Here is a 20,573-nt window from a genome sequence, read left to right on the forward strand (position 1 = left end):
TTGTGCTGCTGTTTTACAGGAAGGACAGCTGGGAGACCATGGCTCCATTTCCTTCCACAGAAACAAACTACAGGTCAAGTATTTTATATTAGACAAGGACTAAAAGCCTGGTCTTGGTGAGAGTGAGGAGAGTTAAGTACCTGAACAGCTCAAGTAAAACACCCTGTTCATTGCACCTCATCATTAGTGATCAGCTACATCAAACCACAAAGACTGCCAAACCCCAAATATCTTGTGGTCGGCTCTCTGCAGGTGTGAGGGACAGACTCAAATCCTCTTTCTGTAAAAGAAGGAAATTAATTTTCCACTACAAGAGTAGTGGTTCTGATCTACTTGGTATGAAGAGACAGACTGCAGCACTGTACCTGGTGTATTGTATGGATCAGGACAAGTGCTGCAAGAGTGAAGCATTTTTAGGCTAGTTGCCTAAAAATCAGGACAGCTCTGAGCACACCCTTCTCAGCTTTTAGTCTGGAAGACCACTGGAAGAGGTTTAACCTAGAAATAAGGAGGCATGTAGGCAGTGTAGGAACATTTTATGGGTTTCGGTTCTAAACTGAGAAGGAACTTCTACTGTAATTTCCCCATGTCTTGGTTGTTAAGTTGTAAAATAACAGTATTTCACTGCATCCAAGGGATAATGAAGAAAAAAAAAAGAGCAAATAAGTGTGAGCTCTTCAAGTACAGCAGGGGAAGAGAGGAAGAATAATCACTAAGATAGACAAAGGAATATTACTGCAAATAGGAGATGAAAGAAAGACTCCAAAAATATATTTAACATTGTGTTTAGGTATTTGTACTCCATTCAGAAACTATCTGTCACTATTTTCTCAGACTTCTATTTCTAGTGTTACAGCAATAACACAACATTGACAACTAGTAAATCTGAGAACCATACCTTGATTTTTCTTTGCTGCTTCTTCCCGAAACAGACGGTGATACTTCTTGTACTTCTACAACACTGAAATAGAAGAAGATATTTTTGCATTTGTTTGCCAAGTTAATATTTGCATGTGAAGCTATGAAAATGGAGTTTGGATTTTAAAGGACAATAAATATATTCATAGGTGGTATATAAGTGAAAGAAATAACAAACTACTAATAAACCAGACCTTAATTCAGGGATCAAAAATGAAGTATGGAATCACAGAATGACAGAATATGCTGAGTTGGAAGGGACCCATAGAGATCATCATATCCAACTCCTGGCTCTGCACAGAACCATCCCCAGGAGTCATGCCATGTGCCTGAGAGCATTGTCCAAATCCTTCTTGAAATCTGTAAGGCTTGGTGCTGTGACCACTTCCCTGGGGAGCTGTTCCAGTGCTCAGCCACCCTCTGGGGGAAGAACCTTTTCCTAATATCCAACCTAAACCTCCCCTGACACAAACTCAGGCCATTCCCTTGGGTTCTGTCACTGGTCACCACAGAGAAGAGATCAGTGCCTGACCCTCCTCTTCCCCTCGTGAGGAAGTTGTAGATTGCCATGAGGTCTCCCCTCAGTCTCCTCCAGGCTGAGCAGACCAAGTGACCTCAGCCACTTCTTACATGGCTTCCCCTCAAGGCACTGCCTGTTGCCATTTAATATGTTTGAAAAAACTCTTTTTCTTGTCCCCCGAAGTTCTGGCTGGCTTCAACTCCAGACAAACTTTGGCCACATGAATTTTCTCCCAAGAGTGGCCAGCAGTGGCTCTGTGTTTTTCCCATGTCACCTGACCTTGCTTCCACTGGGCATACACCTTTTTTTTTGCCTAATTTTCAAGAGAAGATTCTTGTTCAACCAAGATGGCCATCTGCCTTGTATTCTTGATTTCTAACATTTGGGAATTGCCTGCTCCTGTGCCCTTAGTAGGTGATGTTTAAAAAGTGACCAGCACTGATGGACTGCAGCACCTGCAAAAGCTTTTTTCCAAGGGATCTTACTCACTAATTCCCTGAGGTCTGCTCTCCTCAGGTCCAGAGTCGAGGTTTTTGCACTTTTCCCTCTGTTAACAGAGATTTTATACTTGATCTCTTCATGGTCATTGTGGCCAAAATGGCTTCCAATCTCCACTTGCTCACAAGATCCACCCTGTTGACAAGGAATAGACCAAGGAGGGCATCTTTCCAAGCCTGTTCCATAAAGTTTTCATTCAGGTTTTTAGGAATCTTCTGGCCTGGGTTGTACCAGCTGTGTGATGTTCCCAGTTAATTTCTGGCAACTTGAAGTCTCCCATAGAGACAAGAGCAGTTGACTTGGAAGAGTCCCTTAGTTCCTCAAAGAATAATTCATCCTTGTCCTCTCCAGAAGGTCTGTAGTGGACTCCCACGATGGCATCTGCATTATTTGTTTGTCCCTGGATTCTTACCCAGAGGCTCTCAGCTGTGCCATTGGCAGCTGTGAGCTCCATACATTCTGCCCCTTCAATTCCATAGAGAGCCATCCCTGCACCTCTCCTGCCCTGCCTGTCCCTCCTGAAGAGCCTGGAACCATCCAAGAGGGCACTCCAGGCACAGGATCCATCCCACCAGGTTTCACTTCTGCCAGAGATGTTGAATCTCCAGGACTGGGCCAAAGCCTGGATTCCCTTGTTTGTCCCTCTTGCTGGGTGCTTTAGTGGGGACACATTTCAGGGGTGGTGCATTGTAGCCAACACCTCCTGAGGCAGATTGAGGGATCCTGTTGGTGCTCCTTTCCTCAAGTACTGACACCCCCTCCCATCACTCATCACTGGCCAGCCTGGCTTTGTCCCTTTCCCCCTTCCAGGCTGGTTTAAAGCTCTGCCAATGAGAACTGCCAGTTCCTGTGCTAGAACTCTTTTCTTCTGAGAATGCCCAATGATGAACACAAAAGTAACTGGGGAGTAAGGCTGCTGCCAATGTGCAAAAGCAAGAAGCTATATCAAAGTCAAAGAATGAAGACCTGATAGTTAGAGACAGCTCGAGGGATCAACAAAGAGCATGGAAGTCTAATTTGTCACAGATATTCCCAGACATCTTTATGGTGTCATATACAAGCTTAAAAGGGAAGCTAATGATACTGTAACCCAAATATGTGATGTGTTGACAGAGAAGAAGTTTTTGGACTTGCAAAATGTTGGTAGAGTGATCTTTGATCTGTGAGACTGTTTACAGGAAATGGCTCCCAGTTAAACAAGCCCAATACCAATTTCCTGCATTCAAATCTAAAAAGATTTGTTAGGCTGGCTTCAACTTAAACAGAAAAGAAATGGACACAGGTTCTTTATCAAGCCTGAAAGCTTAATGCTTGTCTTTGTCCCACCCCTTGGAATGATGTGCTTAAAATTCCATGCATTTGTCTGTACAAGAGGACCATCAAATCATAGCTTTCACTGTCGAATGTTGACATTCAGCTCAGATGACATAATTATTACAGCAGATGACCAGCTTTGTTATAACTAATAAAACACTGGGTGTCCCATCATCAGGAATCAAAGAGAGTTAAATGAATGAGTCTTCAAGGCTAGGATAAACAAAGCAACTCAACTGAATGAGGTATTTTCTGAATTCTTATTCTAAAAAATATGAATGTTTTGCCTCCTAGGACTTAAAAGCACTGTGCTGGGAATAAAATAGATGTTGCTATTTATATATGTGTGTGTGTGGATAGATAGATGGATAGATAGATAGATAGATAGATAGATAGATAGATAGATAGATAGATAGATGATAGATAGATAGATAGAATGAAGTTTGTACTGGAAACAGTGAAAACCATTAAAAAGATGAGCTATTACAACAAATACTAATAGATCTAACATGACTCACTTTTCTTGGGGTTTAGCATTAATGAAGATTATTGCCCGACGGTCAGTAAGCTCTTGCTTGCTTAGTTCTTCCAAAGACAAAAATTTCCCTCCATGTTTTACCTACAAGAAAATTAGCATAAAATACAAGGTTTTCTGCTAAGTTAAAGATGCAGAGAAAAAATCTATTTAAAAGATGTTTTTACCTAAACAGTAATTTAAAATTCCTAATCCTAAACCAAATACTGTGTTAGAACTTATAAAGCTATTCAAAAGATCTGAAAATATTTTCCTCTCAATTTGCATTTTCTTAATAATTTTTTCTTAGAAAAGATTGTTTATAAATATTTTAGCTTGTAGTTATTGGTTTGAAGCATTCCAAACTGCTCCAGAATAAGGAGATGTTCCTGCCTCTGAAGGCTTTACAACATAGGACAGAATTTTCAAAAGCAACCGAGTGGCTTAGGAGCAGGTATTTCACTGATTGTCAGTAACACTGGTATTTCTAATTTATCTGGGTATTTTGAAAAGTCCTTCTCAGATTTAAATTGAGCACAGCACTAATAAGTGATACTGGAGTCAGACTTTATACACAAACACTTCTTTTGTGAGAGAAAGGGTCATGACCGAGGTGAAAATATGAACTCTTTGCTTCCTTATGTAAAAATTAACAAACAAAACATCCACATGTCATACAATGTCAAGTTAGCATTAAGTATAATGCAGGGAAAGAGACCAGAAGAACTGAAGTTTGAGAAAGGATCTAGAAGGGTCTAAACAGCTCAGATAGGATTGGGAAGATCACAGCTAGGGAATACCATGAAGATGATTTCATCCATTAAGAAAGATATTCAAAAGAGATCTGTATAACAGCTGTGAAATTTCAGGACAAGAAAACAAAGTATTTTCTGTAGCCAGAATTTGGTTGTTGCTACAGTACTCTTTCTAAATTAAGAGGAAAATGTTACTCTTTCTAAATAGAGTAATTTGTTTAGAATAGCTTACCTGACCACAATCATAGAATCCATTAGTAATGATATTACTTGGTGATAAATATCCCATCCGGCTGTACTTTTGGGAAAGATTATTATCAAGTAGCTTTTCCAGAGCAGCTTCACTAAACTTATTTTTACGCTTTGTTGACAGATTAATTTCTTCTAGGATGTCTAAAGCACTGATAAATTAAATACAAAGGCAAATTAATCATTAAATACTAATTAAATGTTATTATACAGCCCAGAGTTAGTTTTCAGCATTACCAAGGCCAAGATAGATTCACTTCCAAGTGCTGGTCCTGTGCCCTCTGGGCCAGCAAGGAGTGGCTGTGCTGCACAGAATTCTTCTCTAGGGAAGGAAAACAGTCGTCTAAAGCAAAAGCAGTGCTCAAAAGCAAAAACAATTCCTTTAGGTAGTTAAATGCAACCTAAAGAAATGCAGACAGGATGCCACAACCTTTTATCTAGAAGGATGTTATAGAGCACTGCAGAGAACTTGGGAGAAAAAACATGTAAAAGGAATAATGGTCAGAGCTGACCATATGATACAGTCCAGGAAACCTCTCTCCCTCTCTCTCTCTTTTCAGCTGCAAGGCAATTTGCAGATTCAGTTGTGCATTATGCAATGTGAGAATCCTTCTGGTCTAGCACTGTTACAGTGTTTGGGGGAGCAGAGCTGGCAGATATTTGCTAAACATGAACAAGCATGGAAACACAAAGACACAAGGAGTTGTATCAACACCACCAGAATGGCAGGATTTTTGCAGTATAGACATAGAAACAAATAGTAACATGGGGACATGGGAGAACAGGAATTAATTTCCTGAGCTTTTTCTGGTGCTGAGATCCACAAACTGACAACTTTTGACCTGAAAAACTTAGGAAAACATCACTAAGAAAATAAAGGAAGCTGAATCAGGAAAACATTACATACTGCAGTTCTAAGACTGTTCAGGAATGAAAAAAAAACCACCAGGAAAAAAGGATTATATATTCTCATGTGTGTGTAAGAGTACATATTCAAATATCTGTGTGTGACTATGCACACGTGCAGATATTCTTCATGTCCCAAGGAATCAATTTTATATATACACTATATATATATATATTTCTGTGAACTAGATGTCCTCAGCTGTGGACATCTACAATGTAGACTTCTGAAGGGATGAATTCAGATGAATTCCAGAGAACAAGTTTTTCAGGCAAGGCAAATGACATCCTTTTCTTACAGAAGAGAGAAGTGGGAGAAGATAGTGGAAGAGCAGTTCAAGCTGTGTATCTACAACATCTTGTAGATAATCAGCAAGTAACACAGGGAACAATTTTAAAGGGGAAAATTAATAAAGGCAGGTGGGTAAAATGTGTACAGCAGGGTCTAAATCAAATGACATTACAGGCACAATTACCCTCATATGGAACGAAGATAAGCCAAAACAAAAGACAAATAAAACGGCTACACCAAAATTTCCATGAAGAGTTGAAAAGCAAAAAAAAAAAAAAAAAAAAAAAAGCCAAAAAAGCCAGGAAATGGAAACATTGACACTTTCAACAAAATAGAAAAAGTAAGGGACGAACCTGAAAGATGAACAGGCAAAGTGAGACACAACTATTCAGGGACTGAAGCAAAAATGATTGTTTCACATGCTACAAGTAAGAGAGGAAAATGTACATCTATAACTCAATGTGGGAAGAAAACTCATAACAGATGGCACAGAAAGACTGAAGAGTCTGATATCTTTTTTGCTTCAGTTTTCATAGAAAGGTTTCAAGCAGATGCCTGGCAGTAATATTAACAAGGAGGTAGAAACAATAGTCTTAAAATGTCAAGGATAAGTTTGAGGAGACACAGTTAGCAGTCCCTGAGGACACTTACCTCATACACTTTATTAATTTGCAAAATCAACATTGGAACTATTTATAATTGTATTGGAAAATTCTAGGCTAGATGGATGGAGAGTGGAGAAGGGCAAAGATACTATCTAGTTTTGAAAAAACTATGAACATGGAAATTATAATAGAGATCATTCAGCCAAATTTCAGTGTCTGAAGAACACCATAACAAATTATTAAACCATCAGTAGGCAAGCAACAAGAGATGAGAAATAGCCATTACATATTTGTCAAGAATCAACCATGAAAAGTCAATCTAATCCTTGCTGCAATAGGGCAATTGACTCAACACAGAGGCAGAAGAAGTAGATGTGAGATATGAGCTGAATTTGAGATACATTTTGACTTTTATAAGTATTTTCACTTATTCCTACTTGGACACTCATGAGCAGGTCAGGGAAATATGATCGACATGAAAATAACATGAAGTAGTGCTTGACTAGTTGAAAAACTATGCTTAATGTATTATTATCAATAATATGCTGTCAAACTTGAAGGACACTTAAATTGGAGTCCTGCTTGGATAATGTCAAAAAAAGGGATTAAATAAGAACAGTGCCATATGCAGGACAGAGAAAATAATTACTGAGTTTTATTTGATGGTGGTATGACCTCACCTGAAGTACCTCATCCAGGCTGGGAGATGGCACTTCAAAATGGCATAAAAAATTAGAGAAACTCAGAGAAGTGTGATGAAATGATACAAACAAAACTTGTCTAACATTTTTACTTTGTCATGAAAAAGAAACAAGGGGGACATGAAAAATGAGAAAATTCAGTGAGGTAAACTCAAATTGCTATAAAAAGTGGTTATTCAATCTCACTGAAAGCAGGACAACCAAAGGGATATTTAGAACTGAGAAACCCCTTCTAAGTGTAAGGATATTCCAGCACTGGAACAGGTTACCTCAGAAAGTTGTCAAACTCCAGCAGGATCAGTATTTACCCAAATTTACCCAAGCCAAAATATGGCAGTGTACCTTATTCAGTCTTACACTAGGATAGATGGATAATATCACCTTTGAGGGCCCCTCCTGATCTGAATTTCTGAGAGTCTCTGAAATTCCCTCATAGATGGATTTAAAGTATCTGCACAGTCACCAGAGAAGTGCCCAGCAGAGGGAGCAGGGCAATTACAAATATTTTAATTTAACAGTAACTAAAAGAGTCACCTTGTCTGAGGAGTCCCGAGTCATAATTCTTATAACCTAAACCAGCCTTTCTAATTCAGATATTAATATATGGACCTGGGAATTCCTAAGAAAGAATAAAACAGAGCCACTTTTCCATGACACTTCAGCACACCTGCAGTTAACCAGAGCTTTTAAATCAAATCTAGTCTGTGTGTAGTAAGTACAATTTACTGTATATTAAACTTAGTCTGAAACCTTTATTTCACTTTCAAATGTATGGGGCACTGTAGTCCCTGATATTGACTGATATAAGTTATCTTCAATATAAAGCCTATTTCAGTAACAGAAACAATAAATGTTTTATAATTCTAGACAGTTCTATCAACAGGCTTATATTTTGTCAGAAGATCCTGTTCCTTAAAATCAATACCATTTCATCTGTAACATCTGTGGTGCAAAAGTAGTTTCAGCTTATCAGAAAGCTTTGTTATTCAGCTATAAATATGCAAAGATTGACTTAAATTGAGTTCTCTCATCAAAAATTTTCTTTTGACTTTTGATATTATTTCTACTCACCCAAACCTGCACAGTTCAAAAGCAGTTACTTCATCACTTCCACAGACCATAACAGCCCAACAGGCATTTCTTCTGACTTCTTCATCCCTAGAATGCAGCAATTCAACGAGTGGTCCCAGCCCGCCGACATTTCTTAACTATTAAAAAGGTGAAAACATTGCCACTTACATATTTCATCTATTCCAGCAAGAACAGCTTGCGAAATTCACCTCCCAAAACATTCAAGCTTTGTAGAAAAGCTACACTGGGCTGAAAAAAAAGGTAATTTATGGGGATTCTGTGCTTCTGTGAAGTCTGCATAGGCTGGAGCTTTTAAGTGGTACAAGTGAGTCGTCCCTTCTGGCTTTGCCCTGCTTTTCAGTTATTAGGCTGCAGTGTGGAACCCAAAGAGACTATGCAACCCAAGACTGCCACAGAGACTTACACAGCTTTTTCTGTGCTCTGGTGCCTCCTAGCAACTAATTTCCATCACAATACATTTGAATTTGTATTGTATGTATGACAATCTTATTAACATCCTATTCTCTTGTGTGCTACAGTATCTTTCCTATACATGCTGCAGGAAATATTGCTCATTTGGATTTTCGAAGAGAAAGACATTTTAAGGACACTGAAAGAGGTAGATTAATTATCTATGCCCCTTATTCATGTCCTAATTAATAGCCTTGACCCATGAGAAAACCCTAGCTTATGATTTATGAATGCACATAGCATCATTCTTATTTATGAGAAGAAAATACTATGACCAATTCATAAACAGAAAAGAGTTCAACTTGCTGGATGTCACTGATCAAAGGATTAATTATATTTTGAGTTTTGTCTGAAATACATTGACTCCATGCACATCCAGTATCTCATTAATCAAGGTCAGACATTGCCGTTCAGGCCTTGAAAATGGGCAACAGAACACTGAGGGAGAGTAAAGAGGACTGAACTTCCCATCTTCAAAGTTGAGCCGACAGTTGCAGCTGAAAGAAACCTTGATGTTTAATGCTCCTAAATATACAGATCAAGATATAGCCCTAGTTACAGTTCATTGAAGTCACTGAAAAGCTGCAAAGCATTAATTTGGTGCAAGCAAACAAGTCGTGAAAATTGAAGTTAAAGAAAACCCTTTCCAAAATCTCCTAAAAAACTGAGCCATATTTAGCAGAACAGTATCACAAAAATGAGTGACTACATAGAAAACTCAGGCCTTCTAGGTCAGACACAACAGATTCTTGGTTAATATAACTCCCACCTCAGATCTAGAAACATCATCAATAAACACAACCTCAGTTTTACCTCAGCTCGTGCATCAGCATCACAAGCAAAGGCAGCCACGGCAAAGGCTGCTTTGCTCTGCACTTGGCTGTTGGTTGAGCGCAGTGGCCCCACAAGGGCACTCATGATGCCCTGGCTCTGGATACTGGCACGGAGGGGCTCTTGCAGGGACAGATTGGTGAGCACTGCAATGGCATTGGAAATGGCTCCATCCCTCTGGGCGTTCAAGGTTTTAATTAATGGTGCAATTCCTTCAGCCTTAGCTACAACACTAGCAAAATGAAAAAGGGGGAAAAATATTTGTTATTTTAGGATCATTTTTTCTTGTCAGTATGCTGTTTTTATCAACTAAACTAATATTACAATTCAAGGTTTACATATATACATATGTACATATGTATACATATATATACATATACATATATATATACATATATATACATATATATACATATATACATATGTAGCATGTGTACATATAAATGTGTGTTTGCGTGATTTCTATATGATTCACGGTGAGAAGTTCAAGAGGCAGAACCACAGACAGATCAAGTCACAAACTTCTGGATTCTTTAACTTACAAGGACATGGATTCTTTCTGAAGTATTGAACAAGTCAATTAAACCCTGCATCTTTTCAAAGGTGCAGAATTTCTGTATCTTTAGTTCCACACAAATGCTTCTTACCACAGCCTCTTACCACCTCTCCTCATAATCATTCTAGCACTGCTAATGAGGATTATAGTGAACAGAGTGTCCAGATCATCTAGTCTATCAACAGCAGATCCAGTTTACATATTCCCTCTGTTACCAGATGATATTGCATCCATGGCTGAAGGGTGTGCCCCTCAGCAGTGCTGGAACAAATGCTCCTGTGGACAAGTCCTAAGATAGATGTGCAAAATAATCTATTATTTTATTGTTATTTCAATATATGTTAATGTTATTTCAAATAATATTGGGGAAGATGGTTGGGATTTTTTTCTAAGGAGAACTTCATAGATTTAGATTAGAGAACAGTCAAAGGAAAAAAATAGCTGAAGAAGCATTATTAATGAAATAGCAGCTTTGAGCACGAGACAGCAGAAGGTGTACGGAGCTGTACTATTAGAGGATATATAATTTTACTTAAGGCTAATCTGTTTCTTAAACAAAAGTTGGCAATATTGTTAGCAATGGGAATGCACGGATGGCAAGTTGAATTTTCACTGCAACTGCTTTTTATACCCTCTATTAGTACATGTTGTCTACATCAAAACCATAAAAAATCTTCAAAAAAGAAGTTTACACTTTTTATAAGTTCTGCAGAATTTCTGTGAACACAGTCATAAAAGACATCTCTATGTGAAAATCCTTTACTGTAACAGCACCTTACCAAAATTTGATTAATATTTGGATAACTTTCATAGTCACAAAATAAACCAAGATTAGAAGTATCACATATAAAAGAAACCACTATACTACCAAAGACTCTTGGCATTGATAACAAACAAAAAAACCCATGAGGAAAGCTGACGGTCGCACTTTTATGCAGACAGGACAGTAGAATACTTGCCAACCTGCGCCACTAATGATAATTACTAAAATAATCCCCATACATGGGCAAGATTATGTAGGTCTTACTGTGAACTCATCTTAGTGCAAGTATCTCCACATGGTCAGAGAGGGAGGATACAGATGCTCCTGAGCATACCTGGAATGAATGAGCAGAGCCTAATGGGGTCTGTTACTCTCATCTCTGCCTCAGGCGCAAGGCAGTGGCAGCTCACAAGCCGTGCTGGAGCATGGATCTTACAATATCTGGCAGGCAGACAACAGTTACATGTTCAGAAAACCAGGGAAAAAGCAGCAATCCAGGGACTGAAGGTGCAGCATTAAGATACGGGGTCAGTTTGGTGTTGCCTAATTAACCCTCCTGGAGCACCAGTAGCTTTAATGCAAGCACTTTGGTCTCTATTCAGAAGTAAATCCCATGTTTTCAGATGTCCCACACTGCACCCCTCTGTCTTCCTTCAAGTAGCTGGATTTCCCTTTGTGTCCTCTTTCCCCTTTCCTACTTGACCACAACAAGAAGAGCTGAAAATGTTTTATTTGTTGGGTGGCTTTTTTTTCCTGTGGTTGTTTTGGGTTTTTTACTTAGGTAAGGCCACTATACTTATTTAGTTAATACTGTCTTATCTTGCCCATGAAAATTTTATCCAAATTTTCAGTTTCAGGAAAAAAACGGTTGTAGCTCTATCCAGGCTGCTGTATGTGAAGAAATTCTGGACATGATGATTGCACATGTAAGAATGAGCTGTACACCATACATATCACAGGCTGGCTGGAAAACATCACATTAACAGCACGTGTAACAATGGCATGAGGTACCTGCTGGCACAGCCTGGGTGAGACCCACCATACACACACAGCTGCACACAGTGAGCTGAGTGTCCATGGGCTATCAGATTTACTGCATCATGCAGTGCATACACACACACTTTGCCCATGAAGGAAAAAAACAAAACCAAAATCAAGCTGTTTCTTCTTTACAATGGATACACAGAAATTCCAGGATTTATGGGACAGATTCACTAGTCATAAAATGCAGCACTGCATCTCACAGGTGTAGTATATCCAATATTTCTGCAATAAGTACAGGACTTACTATTCCTATAGTACACCCAAGAATACACATTTTCTCCCACAGGATCTCCTAGTAAACATACAGTCCCTAACAGACTGGCTACAGAATGATACACAGCACTGAACGACATAGCTCACATCATAAGCAGATTTACTATAATTTCCATAAAACCAGCAAGTACACAGGCACTTAACAAAAGAGCAAGGTGACGGCTCCTCATGAGCTCAGAGCTGACCTCAGCAAGGTACAGAGCACAGCCAATTTTCTCAAGTGCCACTCAACTTCAAAAAGGTTGAGAACCACTGATTTAGAAGATCATACATATTTATTTCTATCCTGCATTCTACTTCTGCGCAGACTCGTTTTGAATCCCAGTTTCCTACACACAGTTTAATCAAGTAGCACTTCTGAGCACAAGGCAAAAAAAATTTGTTTGAAGTGACAATGGCTGCTAGCAAGAGTTGAAGGTAACCAATACCTTTGGGAATAACTTTTTAAGAGGGCATGAACATCTGAGGCCAGTGCTGTGTCCTGCTAACAGAGACGCACACAGAAGAAGAAGGAATGGGGAATCCATAGTTCAACTCATTCCTACTCCACCGGCCTCTGGAGAACACAGAAATAGCACTGTCACCCTGGCCCACAGAATCTGACCTCAGAAGGGAGCTGAAAGAATGAACATGGCTAAGTTTAAGATGCTAAAATACCACAACACTAAGTATGGAGGTCCTTGTTCCCTTTTATCTTGGGCAGAGACATGCACTGTGTAATTTTTTTATTATGAGCCAACAAAAGTCAGAGAATGCTTTTACCAGCTCTGTCTTCAGTTACTACAGATCAGCACTAGACTCTCCCTGCCTCCAGAGCACTCTCCTTCAGACACATCCTACTGAGACTGTGCAATTTATCAGTGCTTCCACTTCAGAACTATATCTTCAAGGAGGAAGTGAGCCTTGGTTTAGCTGAAAAGAAGTATATACTTTTTTATGTGGAAAAGGAGTAAATTAAATAAATTCACAAGTTTTTTCCTCCATGTTTTGTATATATTCAAAGTACATACTTTCCTAAACAAGAAGAAAAGTGGTTAGAGAAAAGGAAAGAAGATAACCAGAGAAGAAAAAACAACAACAACAAAAAAAGGATGGTGCATCTGCCACATCACCTTTTTTTTCCTCAAAAGTGGAAGCTGCCTATCTGAACTACAAACAGGAAAAAAAATACAAGACAGGTGTAGGAATTTCAGAGTTTAATTAAAGTTAAAATAAATGAAATGTTATTAATTATAAGCATATATTATGATGCTTAGAATGCCTAGCCTAACAGGGTTAGGCATTTACCTTAATCAAAGTATACACAGTTCAGGTACCCTAAGGAGCCTAAGCATGCTCTTTAGTGAAACAGTAAAATTCTGATTACAACTGGATTCAAATTACTGTATTCAAGAATAGCTAAAATATTTTTTCAGCTTTCGTTGAGAACAGAAATATTAAAAGGTTATATAATAAATATTTAATTTATTAATTTTAAATATACATTGTAGTGTTAAGACATTTTCTTGAAATTTCTCTAAGAGCTTACAAGACTCAAAGAATAAATGCTGAGAGACTGAGAAAAAACAAACATTTTCTTTACTGCTTTTACTGAAAAAATAAATTAAAAGTTGACAATAAAATCATTACCAAAAACTTCACAATACAAACTTTTTTTTAACAGACATTTTGGAGATGTGTATGAATGAGTATTTTGGTGCTTTAGTTGCCTGGGGTGTGATAGGAAAGCTCAGATATTGGGACTGTGTTGTGAAAACAATCAGCACTAAAAATTTGATGAAAATCCTGTGGGGTTTTTATACTTAATTTTACTTTTAGTACTATAAGCACTCTGCAGCAAGAACCACCTCTTTGTTGGTATCACAGGACCATAAAAGCTCTGGTCTGTGACCAAACCTTCTAGCCATGGCAAGAAAAATAACAGATTATTTACTTAGAGCATCAGGAATGGTCCAGCTAGCTTTTCTTCCTGAAGAGAAAGTCTAGCCTAAGGGAGAAAGCAACTAAGAGTGTTCAAAGAGCTGCCAGAAAACACTGAGATTGCCCCTCAAACCCCGAAGTGAAACAACCTCTGGGGGAGGGGACACAGAGGAGAAGAGCTGTACAGCTTGACACCACTGTTTACTCAGGATTGTACTAAATTTACACTAGTGAGACTGACACTTCATAAAAATGGTAAAGTATGTTTGGTTTTGTTTCTTCTACCATGACTGAACATAAACTGGTTTATAATGAATTATATTTTTATTCACTTCTATGCTGTTTACTCCCCCCCTCCTGACTGAGGATTTAATATAATTTCTGCTCAGAAAAAATTCAAATTTTTCCTCCTCACTGGACTTCATTTTTTTCAAATGTGTTTGCAACTGCATGTTTAATTTCTGTGCAAAATTACTGTGATTGTGTGTGAGGTGCTTAGCTAGCCATTTATGCCTGTGCATAGCTCATTTTCATACATAATTGCATGTAAATTATGCATAAGAATTATGCATCTAATTACACACATTTTTTAAAATCAACTCTATCTGTGTTAAATCGTATGACTTCTTTTTCACAGAAGACATTTTTGATCCAGCTCTCTTATGCAATTTCTGTCTGAGAAAGAATATCATAACCAGAAGTTTGAAAAAGCATTGAGAAATAGATTCCTTTTTTAATTCCTTAAATGTATTCATATTCTTCATTAGCCTTGTTATGCCATCAGAATAATCACATCCAATAAATGTCTTCTGCACTTATCAAAAATTTCACTTTGTGATTTAATTATTTTCAAAAGCAATTGACTGTTGTAAATAGTCACTCGTATTTTATTTAAAGACTAATATTACTTCCGTTTTCTTCACTAGACAAGGGAGATTAATGTCAGTATGTTTTTTCTGAGTAAGGGAATCTAGCACAAGAGACTCTGATCTACAATCTGGGGGCCTTTGTGCTCCAATAAAAATATTGATGATATCAACAAACTATATTAATTTTTCATGTCAGGAACTGAAGCCTCTTTTCCTATTTTCTAATGACAAGTATCTTGTTAAAACTGTAAAAAAACCAAAACTCAATAAACCTCATAGTCTGGATGCAATAAAACCTTAAACTGTCTGGGTTAGCAGAGTCTGTAATACCTGACTCTCATTTAACAATTCACAGAGATCTTCTAATGTCTATCATTGAACTCATCTGACAAAGTTACACAGATCTCAGTTCTAAAACTGTAGTATACCTAATTTAAAATATTACAGGAGATTGGTAATGAACTATCTGTTCATGATGCCTGAGACTTCCAGCTATAATAATATTTGCAACCTTTGTAAAGAATTTCTGATATTTCCACTATTATGTGAAAGGCTTAAAATTCAACAATAGAAACCCTTTTTCCTCCTGAAAGATCCCATGGTTCTTCTTTGGAAGCACCAGCTGAGGAAGGATAAAAGAGCTGTGCCAAGTCAGTCTCTACACACAGTACTTTGGATTGTGAACTTCAGCTTTCACTTCTAGATAACTCTTTTCTGGACAACTGTGAACATATCTCAAATGGCAGCTGTATGTTTTGCCTTGCTACAAGCTCAAGCTCTTACGATGATTTAGGGTGCAGAAATTTATGCTTTTAGCTTTCTCTCTTTAAATTACATCTCTAAGAAAATACACATAATATGAATATGTTATGATAAAATTCCTAAGGTTGTATTTCAAAATGTTAAAGTTACTTGTGAAATCCTATTTTTACCAGATGACAGTCCAAGTGGCCAACATGCTGTAATCAGTGCACAGGTTAAATTCACAGCAGGGCAGAATTTAGTTTGCATGGTCAGTCATAACCCTGGAATTTCCTTACAGAAAAATTTCCTTACTTCAAATAAATAACTTCACACTATAGTTAAGTAGTGAAGTGAAGTATATTTCACTTAAGTAAGTGAAAATATATACTTAAATAATTTAATTTAGAAATCTACTATAAAGAAAATGTGCATGCAAAAGCACCAATACATTTGTCTGAAATATTTACTTTTATGTAGAATAACCCTTGCCACTTTTAATTCATAAAAAGCATAATTTATCTCAGTGCACATCACTGAATGACATTGCAAGGATACACCCTCAAGAGTAACCATGGTATTTGTGCCCACTACACAAAAGAAAATTTTCTCTCTCACGCTTAGGAATCTCCATCCAGGAAGAAAAAGTTTTCACCTGATCCCACAGAAATCCATCATGGGAAGTTACAGGTGACAACAAACATGGTCTAAGTGAAATTCCAGCTGTCCACAGCTAAGATAAACAGTGGTCATGCTGCAAGGCTTTGAAAGTAGGGTTGCACAAACAGGCCAAAACATTCTGCAGTATCTACAAGGAGTAAAATTTCTATGTAGTTATCATCATCCCAGATCAGAAGTATTCTGCATTCTCCCTGAAACTATTTTGGACCTACTTAGGTTTCCATCCACTTTAGGATGTGGTGACATGAGATCTGTGTTAGATAGAGATAAATGTTCTGTATTGGTCTTTGTCTTGAACATAACCCCAAAGTTAAAAAACAACTAAAAAAAAAAACCATCCAGGAGAATGCATAACTTTTTTTTTTTTGTGAAAGTCTACTGGGAAGAAAACAGTTACAGTGTCTGAGCCTACAGAAGGGTTTTCCCATGCAGCCACACCTTCCCAATGTAAGAGAAAAACACAGCAGCTGGCTGTATGAAAGGTTTTTGACTGCCAGCAGGGCACAGCCCCATGTCTGTGGGTTGTGTATCAGTCATCTATGTGATGGTAAAGTCTTAATGGGAGCCCATTTCTGAGTGGCATCCCAGGCACACGGCTTAACTCAGTTTTTCTGCCAAGGGAGAAATTTATCATAAAACATTTTGCAGTTTTCAATGGAAGTCAAGATGTAAGGGAAAAGCTTGTGAGCTCTGAGGTAGTGGGAAATGACTTTGTTGTCTTTTGTTTTTTTGGTTTTTTTTTTTAAATACAGTTGTTCCCACAATATGTATATAGAGTAAGAGAAATGAAAAAGAACCTGTTCGTGGCCTGAAATAACTGTATTTCACAGAGTGTAGACATGGATGCTAACGTAAAAAAGTAACAGCACAACCCAAAAAACTCAAAAACATCCCTTTACCTTGCAGCACATTAGCTCAAAAATATAATTCTGTCACTAGGGGTCAGTATTAAAACATATTACTGCTACACAATACAGTCAGCATTCTATTGTTGATTTCCTCCTTCAGAAAAATGAACTTATGTCATAAAGAACTAAAACCACAAAAAAAGACAAAACCTACAGTGGATCATCATCTTTTTATGCTATTAAATTTGTGTTCCTGTTCTCATAAATTAACACATATTCATGCAAATGTATTATCTTAAATAATATCAACACTTTAATATTTATGTGAATTAGGTTCTATTTACAGTCTTGAAAGAGAAAAGCTATTAGTAAGTTTCCCATTTTCTAATAGAGAAGATTACTACCTAGAGATATTACTACCTAATAGTATTAATCCCTACTTCCTACTAATAACAATATTTGGAATGTAAAAAAACCCGGATGTTCTTCAATTTTTTTCCTTGACAGCCATACTCGTCTTATAAACAATAAAAAAATCTTTTGTGTACTGAAAATCTCAGTTGAAAAAGGTGAGACACTCTCAATGCAGGTGAAACAGATTGAGGATGTATTTTGAGTCATTAGATCAGTGTATGAATTTCAGTTTGCAATAATAGATAGAACACCCACTAAAGTCAGGGGAACAACTCACTTTCTCTTCACTGGGCACTGTCCATAACCAATGAGTTCCCAACCTCTGTTCCTATCCCAAACTGTTCTCAAATCTTGACAATCTTGGTACATTTCAGAAAGCATACATTCAGATGCTGCACCAATGCTTGGAACTGCCTATATGGATATAACCTTTGTGAATTCAAATAGGTTCTCTGATTCCTGTGAATTTAAGAATTAGAAAATTAAATAACATCAAGCTTGCTGACTTTGGAAATTTTGGGATGATACCTCACTATCTTGAATCCAGATACAAAACAGAATTTTGTCACCTGACACTTATTATAAATACCAGGAGAAATATTCTGCCATAAGTCTGTCATGTACGAAAACTTTCTGCAGTCCTTGGTACAGATGAAGAAAAACCATTCTTTTCCTTCTTCCCCCATGCCAAATTCTAACTGAATGCTATAAATTTTGATGTTAAAATAAACAATTGAGGACAAATATTATTGAGGCTTAAAATTAGTTTTCATGTCCAGCATAAAGTTCTAAATTTCAGAGCATATGTTTTCCTTTAGTGGCAAATCCATTAGGTGCCCAGAATTCAGACATTGCCAGATTTATGAAGGCAGCTATTAGAAATGGCATTTGTGCTACGACAATACTGAAGGAAAGAGCTGGTTAAATTCATGTCTGACTAACTGGTATACATGAGAGCTTATTTCTATGTGCTACTTCTCATATCGTATTTATATTTAACATGATTATTTAATCCTGAATACATGAAAAGCAAAAATAATTGATTATACTTTAAATGAGAAAAAATAGGCAGAGGCAGAGGTAAGCCATTTGTTCCAGGATTAGATGTGTGGCACAGAATCACTTATTTTCCTGCCCAACAGATGACGCTGCTGTTTCTTTGTTCGTGTGCAATTGTTCCATTCGTGCATCACATCCGTTACTGGAGTGACTGCACCCACACTGCCTGGTGCCTGGACACAGCAAACCCAGAGAGCTTCAGGATTCTTCAAATGGCATTCTGCTGCCCAAAAAACTGTTTTCAGTAAAGCAAGTTATTGCTCTGGATTAAAAAAAAAGTGATAGAAAAGATGGATGCAAATACACAGGTGAACATAATTCTCCTTTTCCAGAAGCAGACCACAGAAACAAATTCTGATATATATATATATATCAAGGATGACCTCAGAGCTATGCACACATAGTAACATAAGACATTAGAATAAGCCCATGATATTTTAAACTGCAATATACTTTGCAATTTTATTTTTACTGAGCTTAATTATTAACATGGATTTATCATTAATATTGATCAGCATTAAAACTCTGTCCTTATGGTAAAATTCTCATAAAAGCATATTCTGAGGATGTCAGTCTGTAAACTAAGGAGGCATTTGACCACCATATTTTCTCCTATGTGCTATTGAAGTGGGACACAACATTAGCTCTGCAGCAAAACTTAAATGCTGAAATATTTTAGAAGTTATTTATACTAACTGCTATGTTTTCTGGTAGAGATCCTATTGAAAATCCATGTTGTCCAATAAACCTGAAAACTCAAACCACTTGTATGGGACTCATGTCCTCTTCTGCCCTAGATTTTTTGTTAAAATATACCAGGAAGCAGAGTAATTAATTAATTTATTTATTTTTGCCAAATCATGGTTGCTTGAGGACTTGTGTCAAATGACAAGCTGGTCTCTGTCCCGTTCATTGTGAACAGGTGTTCTAATTACCAAACCTCCACCGTATTTGACACCGTTATTAGCTGTCTCAGTGGAGGAACAAAGGATTGATTGGGTAGGGGTATAGAACCAGCCTTTCATTGCTGTGGGGAAGCACCTAAAGGTCAAGGTTAATATACATTAGTGGGGGGTAGTATTGCCCATTGCCTATGCTGTTCTTGTGCTATTAATCAATGAAAGACTTTATCATTATGAGCTACCTATGGTGGGAGTTTTAATTACACGATTGCTTTAAATTGCTTCTTTTTCCTGTATTATATGAAAAACTGGCAGCACCTTTTGATATGCCTAATAAGAACAACAAATCTCCAGCAAAAATAGAAACATCTTGTATTCATTTTATATCCTCAAACATATACTGTACCAAATAAAAGGGCAAGGTACACATTCTTCAATCAACATAATATAGAAAAATGCTTATGAAATGAAATACAGCAGAATGCATGCATATGAGTTCAACAAGGTTGAATATTTGACTGGCCAGTGAAAAGCATTTACAGCAAATAGTCTTCCCCATCACTGGACCAATTTTGTTCTTGCTACATAAGGTCCACCTGCTGCTACTACCTTTCTGATTTTATATTCTTGAAGGGTTTATAACAAGAATCTAATACATAACTGATAAAAGGGCACTAGTCTCATCAGTTTCATTTGAGATCAGAATATTGTCAACATAATCACACAGTGAAGTAACATTATTATAAAAGTGCATCAGCATCTTCATTATTTATACACTTATTTTTCAGTGGTCTACAGGACATACAAATGAAACATTCTAGTATGAAATATGATTATGGTAACTCAATATGGAATGAATTT

The 20,573-nt window shown here is 37.3% G+C and overlaps 1 protein-coding gene across 1 annotated transcript in view; it reads right to left on the reverse strand.

The window, feature by feature from the left end:
* ARMC3 (armadillo repeat containing 3) overlaps positions 1-20,573 on the reverse strand; it is a 62,069-nt gene that overhangs the window by 9,011 nt on the left and 32,485 nt on the right. The window contains exons 12-16 of the mRNA XM_077174012.1: positions 9,625-9,874; positions 8,341-8,477; positions 4,752-4,920; positions 3,769-3,869; positions 899-961 (exon numbers count right to left, since the gene is read on the reverse strand). Coding sequence (XP_077030127.1) covers positions 899-961; positions 3,769-3,869; positions 4,752-4,920; positions 8,341-8,477; positions 9,625-9,874 — 720 coding nt within the window. The remainder of the gene's footprint in view (positions 1-898; positions 962-3,768; positions 3,870-4,751; positions 4,921-8,340; positions 8,478-9,624; positions 9,875-20,573) is intronic.

Source organism: Agelaius phoeniceus, chromosome 1, assembly GCF_051311805.1.
Source record: "Agelaius phoeniceus isolate bAgePho1 chromosome 1, bAgePho1.hap1, whole genome shotgun sequence".
Classification (NCBI taxonomy): Eukaryota; Metazoa; Chordata; class Aves; order Passeriformes; family Icteridae; genus Agelaius; species Agelaius phoeniceus.